Here is a 24,841-nt window from a genome sequence, read left to right on the forward strand (position 1 = left end):
TTTGCTCACAGCTATCTTCTATCTTCTCGCTTTTTACAAATAGGAATATTTTATCAAATTTCTACTCCATTTGATGAACGAGAAATTCTAAATTGATTATTAATGTGTTTGGGAAAGCACATAGTGGTGCCGTGCATCCAACATTGTGCCGTCCGATTTTTACTATGTCACCTATTTTTCATTCACGCGGTATAACGCTAATATATGTGTATGTGTACGTACCTGGCGCAGCACGATACACGAAGAGGCGATAGCCCGTTTAGCGGATGGACGGAGCCAGCAATAATAAGTTACCTACAACGTCGAGAATGGAAGATAAGATAAAAATGGATAAACGATTCATCGTTTCGCCCAGTGTCATCCTTTTGGAGCCAGCTATGTACCCAACGTTCTTAGACTTTACACAACCGCATCCGCTGCGCCCCTGCCTGGCCTGACAATTCGCTGTCGCTTGATCAGTTCACTCGCCCTGTTTTGCTCTGCTGTATCAGCGAGCCTTGGTGACACGGCTGAGCCGTTCTTTCTCTGATCTCCAGCGTTTGTCTACAATCGGGACTATCGATGCTGCAGGCGTATACCTGAGCTAGAAGCGCCGACAACATTGCTTTTTGAGCTGAAGTTTGTCACGAATTTGTCACAGTCGCCTGATAAAACGCGTAGCGGCTATTTGTGTCGCGATCGTCCGAGGCTGAAGAGGGGCTCCGAGAGAGCCAGCAAGGTTGTTAGTGAGATATCAGACATGGCGAACACTGCGATTTAAATGAAACAGGATAATAAAGTCGAAAAAAATGATACAAAGAGGTGTATAAGACTGTAATTAATATACATATATATATGTATATATCTATCACAGCTCTAAAAAAGCTTTTTTTGATTCCCTGCAGGTTTGCTCCAAAGAACTGGTTGGTACTGGCTGGCTTCTATTGAGTCGTGTTGTGATCCCGGACAAACTGGGCGATGCATACGCATTGTCGTATATTCCAATGCTCACTAATATATGTTGGCTGATTGATCCATGTACATTACGCGTCACATTTACGAACTCGAGATTTATGGCTAACACACAATATTACGTCTCACACACAATTTGAACTCACGTTGTTAATACATACATAATTAAAACAGGACCCCCTGAATCGCAAACACATTACGACATTTGCATCGTGTAGGGTTTATATGAAAATACATAGAATAACGAGAAATCTATGCTCGTGACACAGGGCCATGACTTCAACTTGCTGTGGCTGTTATCCAGGGTGAAAAGGAACCCCACTCAATTTAATAACGGTTGGTATGTTAGTAAATGGCTTCACCCACCTTCCCTCCCCTAAATCATACCCCAGCAATGGTATAGTTGCAAAGGTGCTGTCAACTGATTGTGTGGGGCTTCACGTTTCCCTTTACCATTTTGTTGGGCTCCACATGGAGTCAGGCCGGATAGCTGCTGGAAACAGTTAGCTACGACACGTATCTATGTATGTGACTTTAACTGTCGTAACTACTACGAAAGAAATAGATATATTTACTGCGTAGGCTTCTGCCTTCCTATGAAACATGCACGGGACATCTCAAGATGCTTCGAGCTCATTGGGTAATTAGTTTATTCAGGTTTTCAGTGTATCGTCCCATAATCAAATGTGAGTGCTTTTCCTTAGATCACTAATTCCGTACACGATCCGTATGATGTTTTTGCCGATAGCTTGTCTTCGGATATGCTATAAGACTCATGTAATCCTTTGATTCGACTGCGTTCCCGCCTCGCCTGGGTCGCAACTTGCATCAGCTGTAACTGAGAGTATTTGGACAGGGTTAAGTATAAGGGCCCGTTACGTGCCCTCATATCGATGCGAACATACACTCGGTACACATCAGCAATCTATTCACAGTATCACGTCGCCCGGCCATCGAATATGAACGCGGAGTGCGGGCGAAGTAAGTCGATGATGCTATGGGTCCTGTTAAGGAAAGAAGCCCCTCTTGTCGGCTTAAGTTGCTTTTCCTTCTAATTAGTGTCAGGCAGGCTTCCTTCTCGTCTTTGCTGATACTGGAAAAGTCTAAGTCCACCCCTGTGCCAAAAAGAAAGGATTAACTAACGCGACTCATCGACTGAGAAATGAGGGCGCGACGTAAGTAGACGACACTGGATTGCTGCCCTGCTATATTTGTTACCAGGACAACGAAAAGGAAGAAGCTGCTGGCATATGGCGATACATGCCCTATACAGGATTGCTACCGTACAGCAGATAAGAGGCATCAGATGCTCCTTACCGCTGCGTGCTGGACTAAAGGGAAGAGCAGTTCGGTGGAAGGCGTCGGCTGCAGTCACTCAGCTGTCGTTATTGTTGCTAAGCGGTGCTCGGCATCGTCGAAGCCGCTGCAAGATTGCCACTTCTTTGTTGCCATAAAATCCTTGTTCATGCGACAAACGCAGTGTTTGTCTGTTTATATATGTCATTTCGTTAATACCTTTCTTTGATTTTTAAGCCATAGGGTTCACATTATTCCTGTATGGTTCCATAGGGATGAATTGGCGTGCATTGGCCGATACTCGCCAAAGGTGATGCGGTAAAAGCACTGCTGCTAAATATGGTGGTCTAGCCGAATAGGGGCTGTGGGGTCGCTCAGCAGATAGAAGAATAATCTCACTTGATGATGCAGAGATAATCAATAAGAATTGTTTGTGTGCCCTTGAAAAAATAGCTTGCATCGAAGCGTACAAGAAGTTGTATGTTATTACTTTATAAAATAGTAATAGTTGTAAGCGTAATCCGCAAGGTAGACAATACAATAATGTGTAATTTTCAAGTTATGCTTACAAGTGTTCAACGATGCTTGTAGTGCTCGGAAGCATCTCTCTATCTGTCTATTGCTACCGCGAATAATTCGTGGAATACTCCGCTAAATTTGATTCAACTCGCTGAATATGTATACATCAAGATATATTTGTTACCGTCGATAAAGAGTTTATCCACAGAGTTGGTCTTCCGCGAGGCAGTGCACTTACTACATAATAAAACAGTAGTGATATTTTGGAAGGTTAGAAGTCTTCTCCAGATTCAAACCGGCGTGTTTGCGGCTCGTTGACTCTATTCCCGAGATGAGCTTGGATTGAATCAGTCTTCGGCCGACGTTTCAGCTACACTGCCATAGGCCAACCCGGCTCATCCAACCATAAACGCCTTGCCAGACAGGCGCAGACATCACCAGCGAACATACATTCGTATTGTAATGAAATAACACCAAGTTGTATAACATGTCCTGGGTAAGCGGCCGTTAAAAGGGCGAATCGTTCCAACACTCACCGTCTGCCGTTAGGCTGAGGTCGATCTGTTCTCAAGTAATTTTTCTTACTGAACGGCCGCTTCTATCAACGATTGTAGTTTCTGCCGTTCTCGTGTGAAAAGAGCTGTCTATAATCAACGACTCGCGTCATATCGGCTGTTAGGGCTACCTCCGAAGGGTGAATCGCCGTGCTGATGAGATACGCAAGAACGTTATTCTGTCCAGTAGACGGCAGGCATCCCCTGCTGCCTATTTAGTCCTGTATACAAAACGGAGTCCCGCTAAGCGTGAGGACGGCCACTTAGCAGTGCCGGCCCTTCGAATGCGACCTAGAAGCCAAACTTAATAAGAAATAGCCAAACAATCTGAAGAAGTAGAAAACGACCTTTGTGATGATAGACAAGATCTTTACGCCTAGGTAAATCTCGGAGATAGCGGTACTGGCGGAATGTAATGGTTCGATATGTCCTGTACAGGCAACCTGGCAAAGTGCCCTAAGGTCATCTGAGTTGTGCTCAGTAATCACAATATGTTTTCATAGTTATACAGTCCAGAAAAACAACTGCCAGTAAATATCGTTGCACGCGTCTTTTAGGTATGTGTATTTTAGGTATGTAGTGTTAAATATGTCTTTTAATGGCTGTTTTTTTTTCTTTTCTATTTATTAAAACTCACGGTAATTTGACTTCAGTTACCATACTTGTCGGTCGGATTGTGACCTTTAACCGTGCTTACCACAATGGCGGCATTTATAATTATGATTTATGGCAACATAAATGATAGCCAGTTTCCATACAGCTATCGGTAAGGGTGCGGTCAAATAATTAACTAGCGCTCACACTCGACCAACATAGGGATTCCCGATTTTTGCTGCTATGGCCATCGTCCTTTTGCTACAGCCTTCTCAAATACCTACTTTATCCCTTATTCGATAGTCCTTCCATCAAGTCGTTCTTCTTAACGGCGCTGAAGTACGCTGATGTCTATGATCTGATGTCTGCTGGCGACGTCGCAGCAAATCGGGTGTATCCCGATCTTACCACGGACCCGTTTTATGACCGCTAGTGTCGATGGCGCTGATAGCGTTGTTGTCTTTTTTAGGCCTTTTTATCGCAAAGACTGACGAAACGTTGTTCGCCCAAATCGAAATAATGTGCAGGACATGTTACGTGAATACCCATACTACTGGGGCAGAGAACGTGTACAGGCACAATCACGTCGTTTCCGTGGTATTGATACTAGCCCGTGTTACACTAGATGCGTTGCGTCTGATCCTAATGGAATTCTCTCAACCAAATAGATAGAAATAACTCTTTCGAACGTTAGCGAAGGTATATAAATTTGTACAGCTGTATATAGGTCTGTCTATTTGTATTTAGTTGATGTGCCTTAAAAGCTTCAAGAATAAGGTATCAATGTGAAACGTGGTAGCGGTTTTCTATTATGTATTCCCGTAGATGTTGACAATTAGTCTGGGCTGGCTCGAAGGCTGCGTTTGAGACAATAGGCGCTTTTTGCCTTTTTCATGCCGTATATATCTATTTTTCTTTGTGAAATGATGCGCCGATACTTTTGTATGTTTTAGAGAACCAATTCACGAATTCTATGAAAAAAAAAGGATACTATGTCTCAGAGCTTTCAAGGTTAACTGGGCGTTCGATTTTTAAGTGGTCAGTATTTCGGCTAGACCCACCCTAAGTGCGTACCATTTTTCTGCACTCCGCTCACTATCGTCCCTTTTTTACAGTGTTTTATGTTCGACGGTTCGCTAAAATGGCGTTTGATAATTTTCGTACAATAGTGCTGAAGCCTGCAGTGACCATGACAGCACGAATAGAGCTAGAATGTAAAAACTCAAGCGCTATGACTCTCATGGGAATGGCCCGGTAAGTCAAGGATTTTGCTCGTGACCCATGTCACAAAATGAGTGAAGTTGAAGCAAGTCCACACGTGGATTCCACCGGCTCGTTAGCTATACGCGTCCTGTGCGTAGATCCTCAATTAAACTCTGCTCACTCCATGGCGCGATTGTTTAGAAGAGACTTTTCCTTTAACAAATCGATCGCTCAAGTGACGAGCGATTTGAAGGCAACCAAAAAGCGCTGTCGGCTTCACTCTGATTCCATTGGCAGGACAATGTTGCTGCTGCTGCTGCTGCTGCTACTACTAGTGATGAGATCCGCGGGCGTCTCCAAGTTTGGCTAAATGAAGCCTTTTTCCGTCCCGTCCCGTCCCGTCCCCCCCTTTCGCCCGTTGAAAAGTAGAATGAAAGATTTCAGAAAGAATGGAAGAAGCAGTATGGATTTCAGGGAGACTCGTGGACAATAAAAACACCCGACGACAGTTTCGTTTCGTCGCTTAGCCATTACCAAAATTGTGAGGTTGACGACTCGCGCTGACCCACTTTATTTAGAATGTTCTATACATTATTTCGTTTACCCATCTGCTGAATGCATGACACTTCATTATTCTTCGAGTCTTCTCGTATAAAACGATGGGTACGATTCTCGAGAATCTGACCCACCAATAGTAAGCTTATTTCGTCTTTGGGCTTTAACTGTCCATAGCACGAATGGCGTACATGGATCCTCTTGACACTCTCTACTTGTACGCAAGCTGCTGATATATAGGTTGGTTAAACGCGCTGTATACGTGTGTGTGTGTGGCCCCTACTTAGATTCTAAAATGATTTGTAGATGTAAATATCGTGAAGCTCGGTAGCGACTTTGCGACGTACGTTATTGAATTAAGCAAGCGTATGGTAGAGTGGTAAAAACGGCGCAAAGCAGATCCACTGCAATGCTTTCCCCTATGCGCCGTATTTTTACAGAAATGTTGGAGCGGAGTTTGCAGAGTTATTACTCCAGCTATCGCGATGCCCTGTGTGGCCTGCGAGCAGTATTGAGGGCTAAAATATGGACGCCACGTTACGCCTTTAGTGTTTAATTATGGCAAATCGATACAGAACGACGATCAAGCTACGAAACGACGTCGAGTACAGCAGCAGCTTTTGCGTTGCTCAGCGAAGCGTTATTCGGGAATGGAAGCTGTGATAATTCACTTTGAAGTGATTCAGGGTGCCCTTGATCTCCTTCACCGAACGCCTAATGAACAGAATGCATAAATGCCCCATTTCGATGTCTGATGGTTCGTCACGCACCTCCGATTTGGGCTGATAGTGAAAATCACAGTGATACCAATAATGGTTAGAAGATCGGATCGAGTTGGGCAGGTTTTGGTTAGGTGAGTTAGCATGGGCGTATCAAATACTAACGGATTTTGAATGCTCGCAGTTAAATGAAATTACGATCAGTTTAATATTATGAAGAACGTACAAACAATTCAAATAGTCACACCTTTTCCACTTCACTATTGAAATTAAAAGCAATATTTACCTCGATGTTGAGCTTTATCCGGCTTCTTTGTCCGGTTTTATCGGCCTATCCGCTAAAAAAGAGGTTTCGTTTTAGGCACGAACTTATGCAACGTTTAAAAACCCTCCTGAGGATAGCATGTTTTCGGAAGTCTAACCCCAGTTATGGCTTTCACTTTATTGCATGCCCTGCTCTGGCCTTTCCGCAGTCTTTTAACGACCAACATAGTAAGCGAGCTGTTTATGCAGACTGTTAATATGACGTCAGCTATAATACAAAGTACCGTGTGAGCGTAACAGTGCCGCCTATATTAGATATTCAGTAAGATGAACGTGTGTAATAAATAATCTCTATGATTAGAATATATTTTTGGCGCATTTACACTCAGTTATTCTAGCCTAGTGCGGATAAAGGACTGGTCCGTGTGGAACAATGCCTAGAAAAGATAGAAAAGCAAGTACCGGAAAATCAGTGGCGTACGCTCAAATGCTAAAGGCATCCTTATTTGCCCACGCGACAAGCTGATACGGAGCACCTAGTCATTTGTCATTGGAGAACGGAGTCGGTCTAGAAACAAGAAGGAGTCTTAGACATCGATCTGTGTTGCAGTGAAAAACTAAACCTGAGGAAGGCCTGTTACGTATGAAACTACTTTGCGCCTTATGTTTAGAGCTGCGCAGAACTGCTTACATGTGTAGTAAACACTGATAACATTTGTTAATTGAAAATCTATTTTACCGCATTCTCGCATAGTCAGCACAATGTGGCTTGTACGATAAGATTTGAGCGGTCCTGTCGTTTCGTCAAATGCTTCTTTGAAACAACACTGTATCATGCTTTAACACAATGTACGAACTCCAACTTTATTTTTGCTTTTTGCAGAAACATGTTGGTATCTATTTAGGTTAGAATGGATACTGGCCGCTGTATCGGATAGCTCGTTGCATTGTTGCACTGAAACACGCTCCGGGACTCGTTCTGGGTCCTGTTGGTGGTGCCGTCTCTCCTTACAGCTTTGGTTAGCTCTGTGCCCTAGCGCCAACCAAAAAGCTATCCCAACTGGCAACCATAGAGAAACTCGGGGTTTCAGGCAGGAGTGTAGAGTTTTGGCGTTAATGATGATCATCCAATAGGGAGCAGTCGTCCACGTGCAGGAGCACCATGGACCAGCACGGGTCTTGGCACGGGAGTCGTTCCGGGAATACGAGTTTTTACTAGCGGCCCATTTGAGAGTAGCATGTTTGAGAAAAGGTTTTCCAGAGACTCCGACCACAAGTGTGTGACGTCGGCGGCAGTGAAACTGCGCCACGGGTCCCATAACCGCGGCGACCCGATTTTGACGTCGCTGCTCAAATGCCGACTAACGACTGCTCTGGAGCGCACTAAGTCAGACAGACAAACGGCTAGGTGATTTCCTTCCTCCTGTTCACAACAAGGGACGGGTGGCTTGCTAGCAGTTAAACCTCGCCGCATCCTGCGTCCCACTTTCATTCAAGAGTCGTCCCCTGAACTTAAGTCCAGAGGGGGACACTGAAGACACGACGCGCTTTACAGCCATTTGACTCTGTACTACGCATATATATTCTTATACATATACATGCAAGAAAAACACGCATTGGCTACAGACCTACGCTGGTTGGCGTATAGAGGTGTAGCCGGAGAGTGTTTAGCAGTGTTTTTATTTGCTCACTCTGGCGAACTTTCAAAGTGTCTTACCGTTTAAGAAGCGGGCTCCGGGCATTGCTAAGGTAATAAAAAACATCGTTATAAAAACGTCTTGAATAAGATCATAATAATCTTCGAAAACATTTGACCTTTACGGTTCCACCCTTTTGAAAGTAATTCGGATAAAAGTAGGACATAAATTTAACAGAATCGGACAGAACATTGGCACTTAAGGGGACACTTATCAGGACTAGCATATAAAAGCCTTATCACTAGCATATACAGAATATCAACAGTAACAAAATACGTATTTTACTTGCAAACAGTACATCTGTTGGCCAACACCAACCGCGAAATCTATAATTCTACAACGAACAAAACGGCGTGCATTGTAATATTACAAGTGGCATTTGTCATCGTTGCCCACAGTCATAAAATAGCCACCTTCAGTGGTCCGTACGACACAGATAAAGCTCCGCATTAGAATGTAATGCCGTATCAACGTTCATTCATATTGTAAACAACAGCCTCTGGATCTGGAGTATTGCTTTGCATGCGCTAAATAAAATGATTGAAGCCATCAAGCGTTCTACGCTGTCACTATTCCCGTTGTTCGTCACTGAGCGCCAACTCATGTCACCTAAACTTCAAGAACGGATAACAGCGGCCGTTTTCGTTATCAAAAGTAGCCTATATAGTGTAGAAGTGTAAGTAACCCTCCTGTTTTATAGCTAGGACGCGCCCCCGGGGAGAGAAACACGCAAAGCATGACTTTGGCTCCCTCGCCGTATCTCATCATTTCGGAGCTTTTTTCTTTCTCTTTCTGATGGTTGGTCTCCGTGTACACCACTTTCGCACATATATAACACCCTACGACCGCCAGTAGTTCTACTGCGCTTGGGGGTTACGTTATTAAATGCGGCTGCAGCAGCGACGATCTACAGTAAACGATGCCGCCGATTCGTCGTACGCCTGCAAACCGCCCAAAGGCGTATGACTCCAGAACGACGCCAATGCACTCTACGAATACGGTTTGAGTCAGTCATGTGCCGCGGGTTAGAGAGGATGGCCTTTATCAGTGTAGGAACACAGCATCAGCGGTAGAACCAATGCATTGCACTGATGTAACAGCTTGCCCAGGGCCATCGTACGAAAACGGGCTTTTCGTATACATCCGTCTGGGCACTGTCGTCTATCTCGTCCGACACTCATCGGACCTCGCTCAGACCGGACCTCACTCAGACCGGACCTCGCACAAGACCATGTGAAGGGTTTCCAGAGAGTAGAGGAAGAGAGCCTCAACACAACTCAAGGCGCTACCGTCGCCGCTGCCTATCACACGCCAGATGTTGGGGAACTGCGCGTTGCGGTACTGCTGTTAAGAGAGAGCGCGATAGAGCACCGCGCTGCCGAAAGTAGGCTGCAACTGCTACAGAAAACGGCGTATCATGGACCATCGCCGACGCGCGCTGCTCCACCAGAGGCTATAAAGTATTCCTGAGGGGACGGCCTAGGGGTAGTAGCTGCAATTGTATAGGGGGCTTGGCTGTTAGCGCATTTGGACTTACGGTTCGAAAGCAGGCCCCTCGAGAGAGCCAAGAGAGCATAGAACCGCTACGAAAGACTGGCCCCTTCTTGTGCACCCCGTTCAGTTCAGTGTTAGTACGCATCAGGTTAATACGGACCAAAATCTTCATCAAGAGGACATCGAAAGTAGCATCAGCTGTAATTCCTTATATCACAGACCTACACAAAGATCGATTTTCCTACAGCGCGTGAAGAGGACGGATGTGAATTGCGGTGGACGTGTGGGGAACAGGGGAAAGTGTTGGAAAAAGTCATGTTGTGCATCGTAAATAATAATCCCTACGGAGCAGAACTCCGTCACGTTTCTCTAGCTACCGTCGGTTTATTCTAGTCGAAGCGGGGACGCACGACCATCGAGGGCGGTAACGGGCTGCGAATACGCCGGGGCTATTGCGGGGTCGGAAAGGCCTCGATTAACTTTGTAATTAGTAAAGGACAAATATATGATTATCACCCAAATATATACCTACATACGCCTACAGACGCAAAGGTCCGCAAACGAGACAAAGATAGATATCGCTGGTCTTTACTGCAGCAGTCACGACCAGCTGAATATATATTAGTATACGAAAATAACGCTATGAAAAAGTTGTAGAAATAAAAACAACGTAAGTAAATGTGTACTGCGGTTTACATTCGCGTGTCCTAATAGCTTGTCGGATATTGTATTAAAAAAATCAACCACTTGGACAGAATAGCCTCCTATAGACGCTGGCTAAACCTAGGTAAACTACTATAGAAAGCGAATCAAGTAGAATACCAACAATTCTTTTGCCATACTCATCTTTCCTTTGAGGCTAACATTAAAGCTACTGAGGCCTATGTCGTCAACATAGTTGCTGACACCCGTTTGCCCAATGTGGCCATTTTCATTTTTAGCCAAGTGTTTTGTAGAACGGCCTTGATTTTTGTCGCTTGATGGGGACCTAGCCTGGTCATCAATATTTATACATATGAAAATAGTAGACTGTGTCCCTTTTCACTTGGAGTGCTAGATTCGGCAGTTATACATGTAGGACAACTCCAGTATGGCAATATAAAATTCCTTCGTTTATGCGAATCGAATAGGATGAGCAGGAAAAGCATTGCCTGCAATATCCACCAGCCTAACCGTACGGAATACAATGTAAATGGGAGCCGTTTCCCGGTCGACAAGTGTCGTATTTGCCTGCTGCGCCGCCATATACTAAGCCTCATACAGCTCTGTTTCGTCCTGCTTTCCGCTGAAGGGCGATCCAACATACAGTCGCATATATAAATCGCAGAAATGTAGGCACTGTTTGGTCCAAGCTATTTAGGTATCGGATCTGCGGCGCTATTGACTGGATGGGAAAGTTATACGTTGACTGTATTCGTCGTTAGTTTAACTCTCTCGATGCTTGTGCAGAACTGATCGTCGATGCGAGCTACCGCCTTGCCTGCAAAGCGAAACCACTGTGGCGCCTTCGTGAGGGAGCCATCGAAAAGGACATCAGAGCGATATCAGGTCCAAGAGGAGAGCGACAAAAAAAAATGATATCGACTCCTGTTTTCCGATCTTTGCCTTACCGTCTCTCTCCTTCCACAGAACTCCACCGAGACACCGAGGTTTGCTTCAAGGGTGACGTTGGCCTGAATACTGGATGCTCCAGGAGTATCTGCTAGATTTCCTTGTTCCTCGCTCATACCTCTGAATGTACTTCAACGGAATAGTGGCACGTATAGTAAGACTCCGGTATGCGCATATGAAAGTATCCGGAAAGGCAGCCACCATTACGAACATTGCGGCCGGCCAAACCGTCTCAGCATTTGCCCAGGCAGCTTCAGTCGGTCCGCCTTTCTACCAAGGTAGGAATTAAGCGTGGGAATACGCATGTCTTTCTATATATACCATAGGGCGTTCCATGACTACTACCGGCCTTTTACTTCGTCTGCTGTTCATAGCGCAGTCATATATGGCTGAACTATTGGCAAAGGGACGCCGGTCAGAAAAACATAATAAGTCTTGGATCTTGAAAGGAGCTCATCCGATATAGTATAAAAGCGCACGATGCAAAGTTAGCCGTATGGACAACGGCGGATGTTAGTCCTGAAGTGTGAGCTCAAAAAATTTTGAAGTGTGGTAGGCGAGGGACACATGTGGCATGCCTATTGGAAACTGTTGACGTTGACCGGAATATCGAGCGAATCATAGGGACAGAAGAGATCTAAGAACTTGGAAAAGCTCGCATATAGAACTAGCTTTACATTAGACTTTCGTGGAAGGTGGGAATACGCTTTAAGCTATATATTAGGACTTGCTGAGAACCTCGAAAAATTTATTTTTATGTGTATCAATCCCTGCACGTTCACTATAACCGAACTATTATAATGAAGTGATACAGAGAACTGTATTTCGTTGACATTCTTTAATTGAGCTTTAAAATAGAATATTCTAGAATGCTCTATTATGAGGCTTAATGCTGTTCGTAGTGATGTATCTCGTTGATGAAGATTGATTAATCTTGCATTTTTAGCATAATATCCTGACACATTGTTCGCACCCCCATCGAGAAACCATGGAAGGACAGACGGTGATGAATTGCAAAATCTAATTTCAAGGTAGTATTTGTGGGTACGCGTCGATGGATAAACTCGGTTTGGTTTCGCTTATCCGTCTTAAACAAAGTTGTGATTGATAAATGACGAATCTGTGGAAAAAAAAATGCCTCCTTGCGCTTTTTCACGATTTTCGGGACCTAAAAAGAAGCAAAAAGTTAACAGGAAAAAAATACATGGCGAAGTTCACGCGGCTCATACTGACTTGCCTGACGTTTCGTAACGTCATCTACGACTAAGCTGTCAGCTAATGGTGCTTCACTCGAGTAATGTATGTACAGATTTGTTTCATAACCTGATGAAGTACGACGTCCACGATCCCATAACTAACCCACAATTATGTTGCTACCAAATCCCGTAATTAGGTTGATAACACATGCACGTTTTTATTTGTGGCGCTTTTCAACAAACACTTTTTATATTTATCGAAATGTCTCGGTCGAATCGGAACGTGGGCCGTGATAAGTAGGGTCGTATATACATGATTCTACGACGGGGTGGAAACGGACAGCGTATTCATCTTGCGAGGAGCATATATAAGCGGGCACAGGATGCGGCAGAAGCCTAGGACACTATTGTGAAGGCCAACTATTTTTACCTGTTTATCTGATTAGGGCTAGATGGGGACAATATTAAGACAAAAGCAATATTCGCGTTTTCTAAATGAAGGTGTTCTTTGGTTAGGTAATGAAAGTCTAGCAGATGAACATCTGAGGTGGGATCATGAATCAGACTTACAGTGTCAAACATGGCCTACAGCTAAAATCTGCGGAACCGTTGGACCTTAATTAACCAGCGCCGAATATAGATAATGAGCGATCGGACGGCCATGCCCCAAGTTAACTTATAGATCACTCGTCGGCGAAGGTGAAGATGAAAATCTCAACTGAAATGAATTGACTTCGTAGTCGTCTTCGTCTTTGCCGCTACTGCTGTTGTTGCCCTGCTGCCGCCCTGGTGGCGTCTTTTACTCTGGTTTAGTTTTCTTTGAAACACAAACAAGGCGGCTGTCTAGAGCTTGACCTAAGGAGGAATCACTAACAGGCCAAGATAGGTGCATTTGTGTGCGACTTTGCTGAATGTCTAGATCGAACAGAAGGAGGGCCTAAATAGAAATCATTCAGAGGTTTCTTGTTTCTTCGCTATGGAAATATCTCAGTGAATCAAGACCAGCATAAAAGCGTAGGTATTGGCCCACCCACAAAAGATATCAGATTCAAACCCCAATTGGGGGAAAGGGGGATAACGACGGCGCACCGGTTCTAGAATCTTCTTAATTCAACGTCAATGCCAACTTTAACTTTAAAGGCGAAAATGAGATAGGCATGACGAGAGTGCTAGTAAGGTAAAGCCAACTTGGACGCATTTGGGGGAAGACAACGGCTGACGGAAACGCTCATCTCAGCTAGCCGGATAATCTAAACTATCAATGACTATCTGCCAGTATGTCGCCCGATCGGTAACGTTCGGCTTTGTTTGGCGCTTTTACTCATGCATTAACAAGGACCAAAACTTACTGACATTAGATGGCGCTTTGGTTGTGATACGGCTGCTGGGCTGCACAGGCGGGCTCACTGATGCTATTGCTGTGTTCGTTGGTTTGATTAAAAAAGGTCTTTAGACGCTAGGCCCGAACGACAACCCAGAACGGCAAATACACTAGGCCGACGTGGATAAGAAGTGATCGTTTACCGCCTGGAGGCCGTGAGACGGCCGACTGATATCGCTGGGTACAGCTGCGTTAAAAAGCTGAAGCTCCGTTCTATTTTGTTCCACCATCGTAACGATTAAAACTACGACTTCGCCGGTCAAAAAGAAACGTCTTTAGTGTTTTCGTCGTAGGTAGATCTACCAATGTGTATGCATGTGCCTGAATGTCTGCAAGTTTGCTCTCGCACCTGGGTATGTAGACTGACGTATCCTTATGTACGGAAGCCTTTGCGCTTCTTATGCATTATTTAAGGGCAAGGAACGAACAGCCGCTGCATTATGCACCAGCATGTAACTTCCGCTCCTCTTTGTGCCACCGGTATTCACGTGATGTTCGTATAGAAAAAAAGAGGGCGTTCAGGCGCGAGTTAAAGGTTAGGGGGCGGAAGAAAGGAAAAAGAGAAATTAAAGTAAAAAAACGAGCGAGAACGCTAGTTGAGACGCTGCTGAAGAGTCCGATGTACTCGGAAGTCGGAAAGCGCAACTGAGCCTGACGATGGAAGATGCGCACGTGCCTTTAACGCGTTTTTTGCCTACTTTATCGACTTTCTTTCGTTTTCATCCAGTTATTGTTTATCTTCGCATTTTCATTTGCTATGTTTCGCAGTGACAGAGAATCAGTCAAGCTGGACTCGTATAAGAAGACTACTGCCCTTATCCCAATAGCCGCCGTCCAACCAGCCGACATTGCGCGTGGAAAATTCACCATATTCGTCGACAAAACGAGGTTGTTCGTTCTGCTCTCCATTCTATTTTATTACATTATAGACAAGAAAATTGAACAGGAGAGCACGAGAAGAAAGGAATTAAAATGAAATACCCTACTGTTATCGGCGACGAAGGCAGGACGTACGGCGGCGCTTGTGTCAGTGTTGAAGCTGACTCATTTCGAGAGTCTTCGTGGCAGCGTATTGTTCGATGGGACAGAGCCAGTTGCGGGATCCTAGTCAATGATGTGAGCCTATTGGTCTGCGGTGTTACTGCAAATACTGCTAATGCGGTTCTGCTGGGAGCTGTAAATCGCTAGTGTAGAGAAGAGGAGGCTGAATTCACATTTTGCCGTTTCGTCAAGTCGGCTCGTCTGCAACAAGAGCAGCAGACGCAACAAAAGCAAAGTTTGTTTAGTTAGCGAAGAGATCCGCATTCATTGCCGCTAGTCTCAGTTACTGGCTCGTTTGCTTCTACCGTCGTCCCATACAGTAAGAACCTCTTTTTTACCGTGAGTAATTGAATTTCTACGAAGTATTCTTTAATCTTCATTAGCAGCGAAGCGGAGGATCATACGATGGGTGTGTGTGTGTGTGTGTGTTCCTGTAGGTAGAAGGAAGCTTTCTGGACTCCGGTTCTCGGGGAATGATGGCGGGACAGAAAACGGCGTCTATTCTTGTTGGCGTCCACGTCCATAAACAAACATACGTATCCGAGGTACACGTACGTGCAGGTACACTCCTCAATCGATCCGCCGTCTCCGTTGGTGTTTTCGCTGTTGTTGTTGCTGCTGTTTGACTAACGACATCGTGACTCTGTGGTTTTTCTCTTTTCCCTTTGTCGACAATCACTAGAGGCTGCATAGTTTCATGTTTTATTATTTGATTTTTTTACTACACGATATTAGATCTGGAACTCTTATGATATTAGTCGTTGATCGCCTGCCTGCTGTGCCACTTTCTGTTCACCGAAAGCGAGCTCTATGTTTTATATATATCGGTGAGCGCTTCGTATTACTTTATTCTCCGATAAGAATCTACGATGGCCGTTTTAGCGCTTGTGTGTGTGCGTTTATGTGCGATAGCGTATTGCAGTGAATTTGATTGAATTGAACAGAGTTTTTAAAAGGTCGCTGATTTTACAATCCACCATTGATTACAGGCGTTTGTCAAGGTACTAAGTGGAAAATCGAATGGGTCCAATAATTAAAGGCAACTATGAAGACCTTTGATGAGCAAAAAGTGACGTACGTGTACGTACATACAAATAATAGTAACAGCAGCTCGAACAGCTCTAATCGATGCAAAGAATGATCATTTCAGGACAGATGCGCAGTTTTTTTTTTCTATCGTTAAGAAGCGTTTATTCCTTTTGATTCATGCCAAGAGATCGCATCAACATTAAGTAATTCTTCATCAAACAAGCGTATACGGACAGCCATTATCATCGCACTACAAAAAAGCGAAATTTTTATTTGGAAAAAAATAAGCAAATTCACATGTTACCTTTACGGGAACCAGAGTAAACATACGAAGAAAATGATAGCTTCAACTATTAATTAATTGTACATAAACAGTATTATCTTCACAACTGCTAAATCGTCTACCGTTCTTCAAATCGCAATAAATGTGTTCTCAAACTAGAAAGATGTCATTAATCTTAGCTTGACATTAATTTTACTGTTTACTGTAGTACACTTTCGCCAGTGTCAAATATTAAGTCACTGGATCTTCTTCCGATTATTATATTGCTACCATTATCCAGTATAATCAGATGTTGTCATTGTTACGAGAACCAAGACTTTCACATACGTTTTGAATCTTACTCAGATTTATTTTGCTTTAATTAACACCGATTTACTAAAAAGATGTCAGCCTTCGAGATGTAATAGTTTGCGGAGTGGCGCTAAATACGCGGGATGTGGTACGACTGTGGTGGCTACATGCGTGCCCTATACATGGCCTGTGTATGGTTGTACGTGTGTAAATACACAAGTAGAAAAATTGCCTCCTTCCCCTGTTTTCAGGCTTGTTCCTCGGAGATGTGGCTCATGACGACCTTCAGCAGGCGTTTCAGCGACGTTCTTAGATTGAAAACGTACTTTTCTTCTAGGCACATGGTTGTTCAATATATATATATACGTGTGGCTTGCGAGTGTGATTACTACCGCCGTTATTGCACTCATCTTTATCATTCGCGCAGGTCCCGCTAAGCAAAGTCCGCAATATGATAACAAAAAACAACAAACAGTTTCTATGTATTTCTTCATTGATCTGCTGTCGATCTTTTCTCCCTTGATATATATATATATATATATATATATTATTAAGTGGCTTGTTTCTCTTCGTCTCTCAGCACCACATCACATATTTTCTATTTTCTTATGCTTACTTCTTCTAACAGGTTCTAGTAGCTTTCCTGCAGAGCAGAGGAAGCCGATGTTGTAGGTAAACTACATAATTTAGCTCGGGGGCCTGATCTGTCGTATCTGGGCTGGGCAACATCATTGTTCAAACGCCTGATTTCTCTGACGTTAGCTGGCGTAGCCGCTTTGAGAAGTGGCCGACCGTTTGTCCAATGCGAACACTTTTTCTCCGGCAGCATCTTCGCAGCGGTAGCTCTGTTTGTATTAGAGAATTGCCTATGTTCGCTTGCCATTTCTTTCTACGATGTTGCTATCTTACCTCACCACCACCGCTGCTGCCGCCATCGATGTTATTTTGCGCTGATGCACTCTTCGCTTCGTTTTTGTATTTTGCCAAAGAGATATTGGCCAGATAACCCCTGCCGAGTAGCTCTGGCAGCCGTAAGCAGGCATAAGCTGCAAATATGGCAGATGTGAAGATGCTGTTGTTTCGGTTAACTGGCGAAGTATTCTATAGACAAAGAGGGGGAAAAATGATGGGGAAAAGTGCTGAGAGGCCTATGGGTACGAACTGATGTACAAAATACCGACAGATACATCGGCGAAAACGCTACGGCTCCGTTGTGATTTTGGAGGAGTACCGATGCTCATATGTGCAGAAGCAAGCAACTGTTGTGACGAAGAATTTTCGTAGCCAATTCATCAGACAGCTCCTATACGGCAAATGTCCTTACACGACTTTTTCAACGTTTTACAGCTGCCAGATAGCTGGCACTCCATTGTCATCGTAGCCGCTCCTGCTGCTGTTATCGTGGTCAGGCCATTCTGTTTTCACAATGCATCCCATCCTCATATCAGGAGAAGGATTCAAGGGGAATGAAATTCACGCGCTCATTTGATTTTGCTGTTCGGCGCATGTGGTGCTATTAGATCAAAGTGTAAGGACTGACCATGTAGTGGTAGAATGGGCCAACGAAATTCGATTGTTCAAGCTGCTTGCTTTAAAGCGTCTTAAAGTGGTTTTTTTTTTTTGTTTTTGTTTCTAACGGTATGTGGCTAAGGGATAATGTGAATCGACGTTTTGCGAACGCCCACAAGTCGCCCACGCATGCAATCAAACGGGCAAACGATAATAGTAACCACGAGGCCTCTCCCTCTGTAATTATTCTTCTATTGTTGCTACAATTGTAAGGTACTCAGTTGACACTAAACCGAAGAATAGGCCACTGTTATCCAGCTAGACAGACATAATAGATGGGTCGGTTCGGCGTCCTTTCACATGATCAGGACAGTGGCTTCGTTGATTAACACAACAGAAAGATTATGTAGGGGCTACGCGGACTTGTCTTTTCTCAGTCAGCTACGAATATCTTCGACCGATAAGAAGCTATTCTAGCGAATTTGCACTACCCATCGGCCGATACAAATACCAATTCCTTCATTATAATAACATAATTTGCAATCCCGAACTGCTCCATTGTGACGGCCGCTTCAAGATAACCTACGGGTGTGAATCTAGTCACAACTACTTCTGGTGTTTCATTTCTCAATAGATTTTTAAACACAGCCGCTTTTTTTGTCTGTTTTCCAGAGACTTCGAACGGTGGACTTCATCCGATCGGGAAGAGCATATCCAGAGCACACCCCACTCGAAAATGGAATGTACGAACATAAGTCAGATTATCTACAATCTTTTAGAGTATCTTCCGCTAATTATCGTGCCATCCAATAACATGTGCAGCGACACTTAACAGGAAAGCTTAAGTTGCTTTCATAGGAAGCATTTGATTAACTAAAATGAATCTCGTTGTCAGTCATAGTTGAGTTGCTGAACTTTTACCTTTTTCTACTAATACACATTTTTTGTCTTTTTCGCTGCGCTGCTTTCTTCGCCTCTCATATAGTTAAACTTCACATCAAGAAACAACTTCAAAATTATACTAAATCTAGCGGCGAGACGCTACGGCTTCGTTGTGATTTTGGAGGAGTACCGAACAATGCTAAGGTAAAGATAACGTGGTTGAGGAACGAGGCTTCACTTGAGGATTACGAAGACGAACGGATTATAATTAAGAATATGGGGCAACATGCGACACGATTAAGGATTTCCGATCTCGCCTTTCTCGACAGTGGATTTTACTCTTGCCGAGCAGAAAGCCTGGAGGGTTATGGTACAGCTGAATCGAGCAGTATGGTGCAAATTCGCCCATCTCCAGGTAAGTGCTCCAAGTCGAAAAATAGCGGCTTGTACCAAACACGAGCCTTAATTTGTTGTTACTGATTAATATACCGCCAGCAAAACACTACTCTACAGGTCTATTGAATTCTTCTCGAAAAGAAGTTATTGAATGATGCATTTATGGATCATTTTCAATGATAGTAGTTAAGAATCATGTAATAGTAATTCATAATTCCTGCTGACGAGCAGGCATTGTATTAATACCTAAAGTCGTCAATAAAGTTATCAAGTTCTAATGCGGTCCGGACGGTATGGGAACGAGCACCCTTAGACAATGAAGTAGCATGGACAGAGATATCTAGTCATAGCCAACGACACGCACAGTTTGATGGTTGAAAGATAATTTATCTTCGTTTAAACATTCGAGGTCGGATATGGGTCGCGGACCGCGAGTTGCAGACGCGAAAACGAGATCAGTTGCCGAGCTATCATGCGTTCCTACTTTAGGTAGGCCCCTTTTGCCTAACCAAGTGTGGCGTTAGTAGAAAAGATCACATGATGGCCACAGATGATTTTAAGTGCCACACTACCATTATCATTTTTGTCGCTGAGTCGTTCGATGCAACGCATGCATATACATTACGTGTGTTGCATCCCGTCTAACAAGGTCTCGGCTACAGTAGATCTCAAGGCACGGGACGAAGCCATATTTCGTTCAAAGAGATGAGTAGATGATAACAAGTATAAAAACGAAGAAACGACTTTACGCGGCTGTTCATGCCGCAGGCGACCTTCCTGCGAATGTAGTAGGTCCGTGGGGCTCTTCCTGCGAATACTGAAAGCTAAGCGTAGGTTTGATCGTTCATTGGTTTCATCACCTTTCCATAAAACAAGAGAGAAGAGTGACAGATGGTTTTTTTGATCACTGATCTTTGCGTCCGATAAAACACGTAAAAAGACACATATGCAAGCCGACGCGTCCCAACTGTGTGACATCAGCGTAAATGGTTTTCATTCGGAAACACATAATTACTTTATATTATTGTTATTAGTATGAGATGAAATTATATTAAAATAGCAGGTAGGTTTTATTCACCAAGCACCGCGGGCGCACGTGAACCTTTGCATGTAGAGGATTACACACTCCAGGTAACTATTGTCATGCACACACATCATTCAAAGGTAGTCGGGTACTAATGCAACGTATCCGACCGTGAACTCCGTACAAGTCAACAGTGCTCGCCTTTTCGCTATTGGCGCACTAACTAATTAAGCTCTCTTCCAGCGAATGAAATTACATGGTTGCCCGTGACGACGACAAGGATCGCAATCAACGTGCATATCTTCCGATTTTAATTAAAAATCAGATTTGCCCGTCAGACACTCTTTTCAATATGGTCTTCATCAGTTTCTTCGTCCACATACAATATAGCCCTTGCTACTGCTGCCTCCTACAATCGGCGGTTTTTTGAAGCTGGGTTAACTTGGAGTCGTGAATAGTTTCACAGAATCTGCGAGGGTCCCAGCGATGAAACCAGTTGAAGGCCCAATCTTCAAATTTTCGCCGCACAGAATCATCTCCATTTTACTAACTTTTGTTGGCCAGTGCCAGTAAAGATTGTTTTTAAAGGTGTGAAAAACATTATCATTGTTATTTTTTATGTCACAAAACTTGCTAATGCCGTGTGGAATTGTTTACAACATAAAACGTCGTACATTCGTGCTGTTGTGGCATTGTGATGGCAGGGCCCCATCGACCATCACGACTGACCCATATTAACCGCTGTTTTGTCCGAAATTATAGGCGTTGCACCTGACAATGCTAAAAAATGTTTGTATCAAAATACACTTCAAATTATCACCAAGGCTTTGGACAGCCAGAAGTTGTCGACCTTTCTTTTACGGCCACTTGTCTCGTCTCCTCTTGTTTTTATTTTACATCACTTGTTTGCTCACAGCACTTGTTTGCTGATGAACTCGATATTTAGTAACAGCTTATGAGTGCTGTGGTCAAGTCCATATCGAGTATAAGTTGAGTACATCATCAACATGGCGAGTGTTGACAGGCGGTGGTACCTGCTATACTTTCTCATCCGGTGCATAGGTTGAGTTGAACAGAACTTGTGTCTTGCATTTATCAGTATCGTCCTGAGATGACAGGCCAGACTGAGGAACTGTCTGTAGATTTGTTATTGTTACTAATTATTGTTAGTTATTTGTAGTGGTAGCCAAGGCTCGACGGCACAGCGTTATCATTTAGGGCTTTCTAGTGGTTTTTCTGTTATATATTGCTCATACACGCACATGTTTTCGTTCTGATGAACCAACGCTGACTTAAATTACATCTGTTTTGCGTGGCCGTCAAGAACTTCTCTCACATTGATAATATTTAGTGCTAAAGTAGCGAGGAACCGCGAAAAAAAAAAACATTTTTTACAAACCTGCCGTTGCTTTTTGTTGGCTAAATCATTGTTTATTCTATTGTTGTTAGCTCTAGTGCCACCAATAATCAGTCTGTTTCATTTATTTTTTAGGAAGTCGAGACTGTCTATCATTACAAGCTGAATGCGTATGACACAAAGGGCACAAATATTCCTGCTCCATATTACCATTACATCCCAGGACAGCATCTAGGTATTTTTGTCTCGAACCTAACCATCATGGAATCAATGCGCGTGTGCTGTGGGGGGTCAATTGGACAGCTGTGTTTCCACTGTCGTTACTGTCCAGTAAGCGTTTCTACTGGCGGTTGTGCTTTTGCGACGGTCTGAGCCGAAGTCGATTGCTCTTTTCAGCGCCCCACAGCCCCAATAGAAGGCGAGGCGAAAAACGAAGTGTGTGGGGCGTCTTGTGCCACCGGATTGTAGTACACCCACTTCTTCTATTGGTAGTGACTCTGTTAGAGCCACTGACATCTCTGACAGCTTTAGCCCAAATGAGAACAAAGTGTGGATTTCTATTTGATTCGGTACTTGGCCTACTAAGGATGGAGCACAGTGACGAGGATCCACTAACAACAGTCTTCGCAAATATGCCAATATCTATATACAACTGTGGCTGACAGAACTGAAAGTGAATTCAAAACAGCAGCACCCAACCGTTATCTTTAAAAATAGCATCAATACACGTCGCAATCGACCGATACATTTCAGTTTATGGGTATATATATGCCTCTCAGAGGCCTCCCTCACACGCCGTTGTTGCCGCTACTAGTTCTGTGGTTACTTAGGTAGCTTGGTCCTTTCCGTTTGGTACTGCCCAACGAAAGTGACGAGGAAGGTTCAGCGTATATTAAGGCCTTCACATAGTCACGGTCAGGATAGGTGCATATAACGTCTAGTCAATAGATTAAATTTACCGTGTACATGGCATGAGACTAACCCCCTAGGAGTACTTGTATAAACAGTCAACGACTGCTATCGTGTCCTACTGGCCCTACCATTTCGTTAGTTCTTCTTAGAGGTGAGCGGGTCGTCAGTTGAGCTAGGAAAAATAGTCAACAGTTTAACAGAAATCTGCAACACGATTTGGCGGGTGATGCATAATAATAACGCTGGTGATAAGGATTGTACTCTGAAGATGATTTTTTACACATGTGCTATGAGGACATTAAATGAATTTCAACAAACCACTTCATATTAACCGCATTCAGAAGCTGGGCATAACTGTTTTTATGCGTGACATCGGTATCGCTCTATGAAGCCGCTACCGGTTTAATAAACAAACAGAAACGTAATCTTTTTTTGACTTAAATATCAACTAATATATTTGCTTATTGCTAATTTATCAAAAGCTATTGAGAGTTGCTTGTAATCGTGTGCCGTTCAGCATTGGCTCGTTCGTATACCTGCAGGCTCAACACATCATTAGTTCTTCTCGCTGAAGACAGTAAAGCAAAGCTTTTACCTATGTATGCCCCTACCTTTTTGAGACTCTTCTTGATGTAGCACATTTTTACTTGTCCCTTTTATTTGCTATAGAGAAAAAATACACTGATACACTATACGAAACAACGATAGCATACAACCCAACCGGTGAAGGCCATAGAGTGTCAGTCAATGAAAAAAGTAGTAACGTTGTTTTTAGCCGACTAGACGCAATGGTTATGAAAAAGAAATGTCTTCTTTTGGTTCATTCGGAAATCTGTACAGTTAACTGTTCAATAGACATGGACATAAGCCAAGTGCGTATTACAACAATAACGTCTTTACTAACAAACGTAATAACATTTGGGGTTAGCAGTTAAAAGATCATTTTAGAGTGATTAGAGAGATCACAGTGGGAGAGTCGCTCAACAACGATCAGCGAGCCAGCATCATTTTCAAGCCGCTGATTGGTAAAATGTCACCTGTCTCAGGCCATGTCGACAATCAGATCGCGCATACAGATGTGACCGAACACATATTCTTAATAATGAGTACAGGGCCGGATCATTCTCTTCTTTTGTAATATCTTCAGTAATAGCACTTTTAATTGTCACGTGTTGTGGCACTGGCGTAGATCTATCATGGACGATCCACGCGAGACGTTCCAATCTCTTCTTTGGTTCTCCTCTGTCTTGTTTGGCGTTCATACACTGCGACCAACACAGCGGCAACTGCTATGCTTTCAACAAACATGTTATTGTCAAATTGAGCCAGGTTCCGTCGATTACGGCCCGCGCTGCTGTACACATGCACAGGCGAAGCTAATTGGCCGATGAGTACATCAAATATTGTATCAAAATTAGCATTATATGGAAGGCTGCTGTGAGTGAGATGGTCGCGTTAACGTACCGGCATCGTAAGAAACGATGCGTCGAACATTTGAAATAGCCACCGTTAGAAGCAATATACATCGCTATAGTTTACCTTGAGACGAACGCGCAAGCACATCGACTCGGAAAAACGTTATTTCCTAGAAAAAATTATGGATGTTTGGTACTATCTAGGCTCATATTGATGCGCCCGGATGTGGCCTTCTCAAAGTCGACAGCGACTATCAGTACACCTATCGATCGTTGTTGCTGCTGTTACTGATAATCGACCTAAAACCGTGATAATGATGATGTGAAAGACACTAGTACGTGTGTGGCTTCTGCTCTCGTCTGTGAATAACAAATCAAATACGCCGTCGGTCGAGTTTGCAGGAAAACATATCCTTGAATTGGCTAAAGGACCAAACGAGAATCGAAAGCCCAAGGAAACGATGAGCGTAGGCCGTGCAAGGAAAAGTGTAGCCCAGAATTTGGCAGAGGATGTACGCTTTATACATAGTTGCCAGCTTCGTTCCCGCTACGATTCATTACCACGGCTATTGTTGACGTTGGTGCTGTGGTCCTTCAGTTCCCCCCCCAAGTCGCCAACGCCGTGGCATCCTGGTTGCGTACAATTGCGCATCGGTTGTGCCCCTCAA

The 24,841-nt window shown here is 43.8% G+C and overlaps 1 protein-coding gene and 2 long non-coding RNA genes across 14 annotated transcripts in view; 1 reads left to right on the forward strand and 2 right to left on the reverse strand.

The window, feature by feature from the left end:
• LOC111248627 (tyrosine-protein kinase transmembrane receptor Ror-like) overlaps positions 1–24,841 on the forward strand; it is a 240,468-nt gene that overhangs the window by 190,129 nt on the left and 25,498 nt on the right. For all 12 annotated transcript variants that reach the window (XR_015327104.1, XR_015327105.1, XM_086988074.1 and 9 more), the window contains 2 exons: positions 18,860–18,930; positions 19,173–19,484. Coding sequence is in view for 10 of the 12 variants with exons in the window: in XM_022801284.2 (XP_022657019.1) it covers positions 18,860–18,930; positions 19,173–19,484 (383 nt within the window). In the remaining 2 variants the exon portion in view is untranslated. The remainder of the gene's footprint in view (positions 1–18,859; positions 18,931–19,172; positions 19,485–24,841) is intronic.
• On the reverse strand, positions 1,569–24,360 carry LOC147755967 (uncharacterized). Its single transcript, XR_015327110.1, has 2 exons — positions 23,370–24,360; positions 1,569–3,623 (listed from the first exon to the last, which is right to left on the reverse strand). It is a non-coding gene; the product is annotated as an uncharacterized LOC147755967 (long non-coding RNA).
• LOC147755968 (uncharacterized) lies at positions 5,627–8,398 on the reverse strand. Its single transcript, XR_015327111.1, has 2 exons — positions 6,678–8,398; positions 5,627–6,454 (listed from the first exon to the last, which is right to left on the reverse strand). It is a non-coding gene; the product is annotated as an uncharacterized LOC147755968 (long non-coding RNA).

Source organism: Varroa destructor, unplaced genomic scaffold (assembly GCF_002443255.2).
Source record: "Varroa destructor unplaced genomic scaffold, Vdes_3.0 BEIS01000004.1, whole genome shotgun sequence".
Taxonomy (NCBI): Eukaryota; Metazoa; Arthropoda; class Arachnida; order Mesostigmata; family Varroidae; genus Varroa; species Varroa destructor.